Source organism: Otolemur garnettii, unplaced genomic scaffold (genome assembly GCF_000181295.1).
Source record: "Otolemur garnettii isolate 467f Iridium unplaced genomic scaffold, OtoGar3 scaffold00091, whole genome shotgun sequence".
Taxonomy (NCBI): domain Eukaryota; kingdom Metazoa; phylum Chordata; class Mammalia; order Primates; family Galagidae; genus Otolemur; species Otolemur garnettii.
The window spans coordinates 5,635,366-5,644,583 of NW_003852486.1; the positions used below are offsets into that span (position 1 = coordinate 5,635,366).

The 9,218-nt window shown below is 46.9% G+C and overlaps 1 protein-coding gene across 1 annotated transcript in view; it reads right to left on the reverse strand.

The window, feature by feature from the left end:
• Positions 1-3,204: 3,204 nt before the first annotated feature.
• IL6R (interleukin 6 receptor) overlaps positions 3,205-9,218 on the reverse strand; it is a 64,359-nt gene continuing 58,345 nt past the window's right edge. The window contains exon 9 of the mRNA XM_023516377.1: positions 3,205-6,982. Coding sequence (XP_023372145.1) covers positions 6,736-6,982 — 247 coding nt within the window. The 3' untranslated portion in view covers positions 3,205-6,735. The remainder of the gene's footprint in view (positions 6,983-9,218) is intronic.

Here is a 9,218-nt window from a genome sequence, read left to right on the forward strand (position 1 = left end):
TTAGGTGTACGTGGCTGGCGCCTTAGCCAGTTGAGCTATAGGCGCCGATCCGGAGGGTTGGATTTGACCTCTGATAAAGGAGTTTTGAGCTCAGGGAGCCTGCTGAGCCAGCTGTGCCACTGCCCTTTGTGACTCCCCTCCTCAGCCACCAGGGGGCTGTCTATGGAAGCCTTGCCTCTGAATGTGGCCCAGCTTCAGTCCCTGCTTACACAGGGCACATCTCTTCTAGGGGGGTGGTTAGGCCCCCACCCAGCACAGAGCAAAGACACATGGCATAGGGAAGGGGATGGTAATAGAGGTCCACTGAAGTGGTCACCAGTGTCTGGTAATGGGGGGCAGGGCTGAGCCCTAGAGCAATAGCAAAGAGCCCTTAACCTTGGAGTCAGGCAAACCCAGGCTGGAGTCTGGCTCAGCCTAAGTCGTTTGGCACCTTGGACCACTGTTTTTATCATGATAAGCCTCAGCTGTCTTATCTATAAATAGGTGAAAATACTTTGCAGCATCATTAGGATAAAGAAAACTATTCTGTTTATAAAGTGTGTGGCAGAGTGTCAGTAAAGGGTAGCCATTATTATTAGCTAATTTTAATATGCCATCTCCACCATAAAATGACCAGTAGTGCTGGTGGTACCTCTCATAGATTTTTTTTTTTTTTAGACAGAGTCTCACTATGTCACCCTGGGTTGAGTGCTATAGCGTCACAGCTCACAGCAACCTCAAAACCCTGGGCTCAAGCGATTCTCTTGCCTCAGCCTCCCAAGTAGCTGGGACTACAGGTACCTGCCACAACGCTTGGCTATTTTTTGTTGCAGTTGTCGTTGTTGGTTAGCTGGCCCAGGCCGGGTTTGATCCCACCAACTTCAGTGTATGTGGCTGGCACAGTAACCACTGTGGTACGGGCACCGAGCCTCTCATAGATTTTTGTTTCAATTAATAGCTGCTGTAGCATGTTGCTGTAGGATCCTAACTTCCAAGCCTGTAGCACAGAGATCTCCAAGCTGACTGCACAGCAGAATCCCCTTCGGAACTGACACTCAGAGCGGTAGACACCTGCTATTTTGATCCCCAGGGCCTGGCGGTGGAGCCTGGCTCTCTCCCATCACACAGACTGGCTGTTGAAGTAACCCGCTGAAGCACATGAGTCCTGCTGGCTAAGGCCCCCAGCCTAGCCTCGTTGTCCCATCATGGGAGCTTACAGTCTGTGTCCCTCTCAAGAACCATCACCACCTTCATCAGAGCTGTCTGGGCAGCTTGGTTAGCTCTTTGGGGTCTACATCAGACCTACAGAACTGGAATCCCTGCAGGTGGTTCCTCCCCGGCCCCTGAGCCCCTGTGTTTCTCAGAACCAGCTGCCGGTGGGGTGTGCAGGTCACTGGGTCTCCACTCTCAGTTCTTTCCACCTGCTGCGGCTCACAGACTCCAGTGTGTCCCACATAAATCCACCATTTAAACACTCTTACTGAGCAGAACATAACCAAAATGGAATACGATTTCCCTCCTGATAAATTTTATTCTTTTAAAATTATGAAATACCAAATACAGCTTCCTATTATACAGTAAGTTATTTTCTTTGAGGACATTGGGCAGCTTTACTAAGCAATTTGATGTTATTTTGTAAGAAAGATCATCCTTACTTGAATATTACATACACCTGTAGTGAGTGTACCATTGATAGACTTAATTTAATTCATGTTTTGGGTTATTATGTACAACTCTTTTGGGATGAAATAGGACATGGCTGAAATAGTGTTTTGTTTACGTAACATATATCCAAAAACAGACTCTTCATTAAAAACTAAGCACTCAGCTCAGCGCCTGTGGCTCAAGTGGCTAAGGCACCAGCCACATACACCTGAGGTGGTGGGTTCAAATCCAGCCTGGGCTCACCAAACAACAATGACGGCTGCAACCAAAAAATAGCCGGGCGTTGTGGCCGGCACCTGTGGTCCCAGCTACTTGGGAGGCAGAGGCAGGAGACTCCCTTGAGCCCAGGAGTTAGAGGTTGCTGTGAGCTGTGATGCCATAGCACTCTACCCAAGGGGACAGCTTGAGGCTCTGTTTCAAAAAAAAAACAAACAATTAAGCACTGATCAGTACTTGAAGAACAGTACAGGGCTCTCTGTCAGGGCTCACAACTGTGTGAGCAGCAGGCCCCATGCTCAGACCCCCTACCCAACCCTTGCACACAGCGGCCCTGCTTCTGAACAGTAAAAGGGTCTGTCAGCTGTGCACCTCTGCAAACACCGTTTCCTGCCTGACCTTACTTCTCACAAATCTGCAGAAAGGTTTGGTTTCCTTGTGCCTCTGTAAATAAAGAAAATGCTTTCTTATGAAGCTGTTCCAGTAACTGAGTGTTCTTTATCATCTGCTACAAAAATCCCCATCTGTGCTCCCAGATTCTTCAGAAAGAGCATCATAACCATGTCATCCCAACAGTGATGCTGAGAGAAAGAGAAACAGCTCCTTCTATTTCCTGGCTCCCAGGCCCACTCCCATGCCCCCACGCTCCCATGCTCCCATACCAGGCAGCCTCGTGCAATAGGGAACAGCCGGTTCCAGCTACAAGACCAGGACCAACCTCAAAAGAGGAGAATGTGACTCCCCCGAAGGAAACCAAGCCAAGCAGCAGATGCCTCACACTTTGACTTTCAGTCTGAGTTACATAGTTTCTGGGCTTCCCCGCAGTTTCCTCCTCCCAGCCCTGAACTGTTTACAGTGACTCTTATGTACAAGGCATCCACCTGATGGCATTTCCTGTCTGGAAGATATAGATAGCTGTGTCCAGGTTTTTCCACTTTAATAGGGGAAGATTCAGCCTATCTGACAATCAAGAGCCGTGGGTGGCCTTGGTGAGACTGTCAGCAGCCCCCCCATAACATCTTCTGATGATAACAGCCCTTCCTTTTCCTTCCCCACCTGTCATCTGGTAATGACAGTAAGCATGGCAAAAGCACACATACCCCTTCCAGAAATACAGGGACTCATTTTGGGAAATACTTTCATAAATAGAGCCTTTTGAGAAATTGCTGCTTCTTTCTTGAACTTACCTAATTTTTTTCAGAGGTACTTTAAACTTGCATTAAGGGGAAACCCACTCCAAATGGTCCAGTTTAATTACCCATCCTTCCTTGCTCCTTTCTCATTATTCACACAAGTTGTTTTTTAAATGACACCGCTACCTACAGTATAATTACATCCCAAGTGTGTTTTTAGAAATTATTTATTGCAAACATTTACAATTTTCACTTTAAATGCAAAATAGCTGGTTAAAAGGAAAAACATTGTAAAACATACCACATGGACACCTTGCCCGTATACAGACGTCAGCCTTTGGTATTTGCTTCTAGGTAATTAGGTTAAAAAGAAAGAAAGAAAGAAAGAAAACAGAACAAACAAAAAAAAAACTTAAAACTTATCATTTCTCCTCAAGCAAACAGCACAGAGTTGAGGTATTCTATTTAACAGACATGATTTCCATCCGGCAGGGGCTATCAATTAAGTCTTGCTACATGCTGTTCCAACCCTTTCCTTCTAAAGTAGTTCTTATAAAACAGCGTTCCTTAATAATCACTGAGGTTGCCATGGAGACCCCTGGTGCTGGCACCCACCACACTGAGGATAGGAGACAGGAAGGACCTTTAGGGGACACTCAGGAGCATGTGGCACAGGTGGCCTGGTTGGCCTACCCATGCCTCAGCAGCCTGCTGCCAATAGCTACATAGGACACTGGGCATGGGGCTCAGGCCCCAGTGGACCATGGGTTACCCCGCCATGTCTCCAAATTAAGACAATTTCTCATCAACTCCACCTGGAACTGGGTGTTAGCACCCTCTCTAGCTGGGTCGGCCTTAAGGCCCTACAGTAAGATGACATAGCTCAGCTGTGCAGAGGTTTCCTGAACATTCTCCAGAAAACCCACAAACCACACGTACACCCAGCCTGCCCCACTGGGCCCTTTTCTCCACCAAGTGGACCCCCTGCCTAGCTCTAACAGCAGGCTCTGCACTGTGTCATCATGACCAGTTTCCTTTCTCCCAGGGCAGCAGAGACCTCCGAGGACTCGGGGTGAGCTCAGAGTCTGGTGAACAGAGCACCAGGGCAAGGTCTCCTCAGAGCAAAGAGGTCTCAGGTTTACCAAATGCCTCACATATATCCAATGCTGAATATATCTTTGAAATATCTTTGAAATATTTCATTAATGCTTCAAGAATTAATGAGATCACTTTAATTTTTAGACCTTGAACCAACATATTTTTTGCTTTTCCTACCCAAAAAGGTAAGTTGTCATGCTTACTCTAAATCGTCTCTGTGCCGACATTTCACATCCGGCTGCGTGGTGGACAGTGGCAGGTGAGAGGTGAGCCGCAGCTCTACTGAGCGTGCAAGGCAGCAGGTGTGCTGCAGAGACACAGGTAAGATGGGCCTGTGAGTCAGACTCATGTCCAGTCACCACAGAGTAAAGGACAGAGAAAGCTCAGGCCATAGATTTGTGTTGCACTGAGTGAGGCCTGTGGGGCAGAGCCACAGACACCTCCTTCATTGGTACTAGCTTATGAAAAATGAAGGGGAAAACCCTCCTTCAATTAAAAAAAAGAAAAGCAGTTCTGTTACAATAATAATGAAAGCAATAACAATTCGAAGATCAAAGCTGCCGTGCTCTGAGCGATAATGAGTTATCTGGATTTCACATCTTCCACTAGCCCGGCTCTGCCCAGCTTTGGTAGTACTAGATGTGGGTAAAACAGTGTAAAGAATTAAAGAACCGTGGGCACAGAATCACCCTTTCTCGTGCAAATTCTCGTTTTTAATATTTCCCTTTAACAGCATTTTTGCTGTTTAAGTCCCAGAAACTTTATAGAGAAAAAAAAAACACACACCATAAACACCTCCAGGCTTTTGTTAACTTTAGATGAGCTGCCTGAGGCAGCAACCGGATCTAAAAGGTTCGAAGCCCCCAAAGAAAATCACTACTTGCTTAAGATATCAATAGCTTGAACCCAGCAAACAGCAAATAAAACAGTCATTTTCATCCTTTTGTACCTGTCTGGGGGTGGTGGTTTTTCTAAAAGGGCAGACCACTAGAAAAGCTCTGTGGTCTGGTAAAACTCGAGTCTGTGACTACAGGACTGAAATTAATCACAGTGCCACACAGGGATACCCCAGTCCTGGAGAGCACCTGTCTTGGGTAACCACTAATCACTAATTTTTCGAACCCTGGACAGAGAAGTCAGCTGAAGTGTTAGTCACAATGTCAAGGCTACACATTTAGTTGGTGTTTCCTTTCCAGCTGAGCTGAATCAACCTCTAGGAAAACAAAAAGAGGAAGGCATCGAGGTTAGGAATTTTTAAATGAACCTCCACTTTGATAGCAGAGACCTCACGGGGTGGGGAATTCTAGGACCCTGCCTAGTAATCGTGGGAGGCTGCTCCCCTTGTGTAACCAGAGGGAGTGAGACGGCACTTTCCTGTTTAACCGCTGGGGTTATGAAGTCACAAGCTGCTTTCCCCCGGAGTGGAGAAGAGGTAGGCTATTTTTCCACTTTTTAAAACAAAAACAAAACATAGAATGAAACCAGAATCTCTTCTCTAGTAGGGAAAAATATTTTTTTCTCCTCCTCCTTTTTCATTTAACTCAGTTTTGGGCTAGATGAAGTGACTAGCCTCCCGTCCTCCCCCCACCCCCAAATTATTTATACACTGACACCCAGTGATTACTGGATCTGCCACACTCAGCAGAGGAAATAGTCAGCAATTTTTTAAAAACCAAATTAAAAAACATTCTTGCTGGGTTATTTTCTCTTTTCACATGAATATTATCTTCCCTCAGTTGAAAAAATAAAGCTGGAATAAAACAGTTTTGGTCTCAACCCTAGCAGAAGCCTGCTCTATTGCCTGCTTTCCATTGATGGGGGCAGAGAGCTCGGAGGCTGTGGGCTGCCTCAGCTCCCCCACCAAAGGAGACCCTGGAGACCCTGTCCTCCACTCCCCTCCTTCATCTCCACTTTTCCCTCCAGAATTCCTGAGATCTAAAGCCAGTGCAGTGGCTTCTGTATTCAGCAAATGCCGAGAATTATCATTCACATTTAGCAAAATGCTAATGAGAGACTAATTATAATTCCACTTAAAACCATCTCGTCCTGAGATACTGTGTTATTCACCCACCCACCCACCCCCACCTGTTTTCAAGTGTGGGGAAGAAAGGCAGGAGAGCCTTCTTCCCTCGGCCTCTGTGGTTTCAGTAAAAGCCATCCTTAAGCCTAGAAAAATGCACCTGCAAAGGCACCAGAGTTCCAAGAGTTTGAGGTGAGAGATAAACAGGCTTAGGGGCCAGGAGCTGGGCATTGGGGGATCTTTGGCTGGACACACATCCTGCCTGCCTAAGGCTACAGCATGAGGAGTGGCCAGCAAGGTAGTGGCCAGCAGCTTCTCACACCGAGGCTTGCACAGGCTGTGCCCCCTGGGTGTCCAGCAGAGTCTAGACATGGCCTGTGTCTGCTCCAGCACCTTTAAGCAGGGCATTTGGGAAGGGAGCTTTGAAAATTCAACCACCTTTTCCTTCTGAGCAGATGAAGCGAACTCATTTCTCATCCAGAGTAGAAGGGTGCGAAGCTGTTCTGTAAAAGTGAAGCCAGAGGCCCCATGCCCCTGAGGGCTGGCATGATAGTCAGGAGCGCCTTTCACTGAGCGGTGCTCCATCACCCTGGCGGTCAGCATGTCTGGCACCCAGTCTGCCAGCTATCTGGGGAAGAAGTAGTCTTGATTGCTGATGTCATAAGGGCTTTGGGGCTCCCTGGCATCTGGCTGGCTGTGGTTCAGAGTGTTGTCAGACCCAAGGCTGCTGGGGGACACTGGCGGGGAGATGAGAGGAACAAGCACCGGGGTGGGTGTGGGCCTCTCGGGGACCAGCTGCCCCAAGGCATATGGTGGATGCGCGTTGGTCTTGCTGTCTTTCAGAGTCTGCAGCTGCCATGTCTTCTTGAACCTTCACACAAACACACAAAGACAAACCACAGATGTTTGGTTCCCCGTGATAAACCCACAATGAACACCAACAGCTGGCAGCCTGGTGTTTAACTAGCCAATCAGCTGGTCTTATTATTATTGTTTTTCTTTTCTTTGCAGTTTTTGACCAGGGCTGGATTTGAACCCACCACCTCCAGCATATGGGGCCGGCACCCTACTCCTTTGAGCCACAGGCACTGCCCTATTATCATTTTTCTTTATTGCCAGGGATTTCACAATACTCTGAAGAGTTGCTTCAAAAACACCCCAAGAAAATATATATATGGTCCAGTTCACAAGTGGGGAAACTAAGGCATGCACACCCATGAGTATCCCTTCATAGCACCAAAAACTTGCTTGACTGCCCCTTAATTTGTCCTGTTGTAGAGGATGCCCACTAGGTTCACATCATCTATCCCAAATCCATTTACTTCAAAAAGAGGAAAAGGCAGGCATTCTTCTAGTGGGAAGGAAGAATGGGCCTCTCAGCAAATTAAGGCTGGCAGGAGGCAGATAATTTGCAACTGCCATTTAATAGCAGAAACAGGGAGCAGGGCTCTTCAACAGCCCTCCTCTGCGGCTGTCCACCCACTCTCCCTCCGCCTCCATGTCTGCTCCCACCCTGACAGGTTCTCTCAGCCTCAACCGTGGGCACTGCCAGGCATAGGCGGGCTCATCTGACAGGAAAGCAGAGCTGCACAGGAAGGAGATCGGATCTCTCTGACCACAGCTCACTCACAGATCTCTACTCAGGGCCCAAAGCCAGGGCTTGAGAACCAAGAAGTCACTTGACAGTTCAGAGAAGATGAGAGGGTAATACAGGCCTTCAGAGGCACCCATCTGCTTCCTGGAGGGCCCTTCCCTGCAGGGCAGCCAGCCTCACCTCTCTCCTCTCCCCTCCTCCCCACTTTGTGGCTGATTTGGGGATTTTTCTTGGGTTCCTTTTCATATTGACAAGCTATTCCTGTCCTTCTTATGATTAATAATTAATAGTTGGCTCCAAATCAGCCTTTAACTTTTAGCCTGGTATTAAAATGGAATAAACATTCAGATGTATCTTTGGATCATAAAAAAAGGAGACAAACAAATCCATAGAATGTGACTGAGAGATTCAACATCAGATAGTAGATGAGAAGTGAGCCCCACAAGGTGCTCCACCAGGGTCACTGTACTTGGATTTCAGAATATTCAGGCCCTCTGATCTAGGAATTCTGCTTGTGGGAATGTGCCCTAAAGAAATAGCATAGCTATGGGGAAAGCTTTTTGCACAAAGATGTCTAACACAGTGTTGTTTATAAAAGCAAAACAGTACCCAGATGCCCACACTGGCTTTCATTTATCTATCTAACAGAGGAGTCTGAAGCTAACGAGAGTGGGATTTAGGCTGGTTGTGGTGGCTAACACCTGTAATCCTAGCACTCTAGGAGGCCTGCTTGAGCTCACAAGTTCAAGACCAGCTTAAGCAAAAGTGAGACACCATCTCTACTAAAAATAGAAAAACTGAGGCAAGAGGATCTCTTGAGCCCAAGAGTTGAAGGTTGCTGTGAGATATGACGCCACAGGACTCTACCCAGGGCTACAGCTTGAGACTCTGTCTCCAAAAAAAAAAAAAAAATGAGAGTGAGATTTACAAAGAATTTGTAATAATGTGAATAATGCTTATGTTATAGTCCTAAATTTAAAAGGTAAAATTCAGAGTTGTAGATACAGAATAATCACAAACAAACAAGAAACAAGGCAGAGGAAAAATACTCAGAGGAAATTCATTTAAGTGGTAAGTGTTCTAGAGCTGCGTGTTGACTGCACAGTATGGACATCTGCAGAGCTGTGCTCTTGGGACACATACATGCTGCCCTATATTTGTTAGACTGAAGTCACTTTGTTTTGAGACAGAGTCTCACTTTGTCATCCTCAGTAGAGTGCTGTGGTGTCACAGCTCACAACAACCTCAAACTCTTCACCTTAAGCCATACTCTTGCCTCAGTCCCCTGAAAAGCTGGGACTACAGGTGCTCACCACAACGCCTGGCTATTTTATTTTTTAGAGACAGAGTCTCATTTTGCCACCCTCGGTAGAGTGCTGTGGCATCCCAGCTCACAGCAACCTCCAGCTCTTGGGCTTAAGCAATTCTCTTGCCTTCACCTCCCGATTAGCTGGGACTACAGGTGCCTGCCACAGTGCCCGGCGATTTTTTTTTTTTCAGTTTTTTTTGGCTG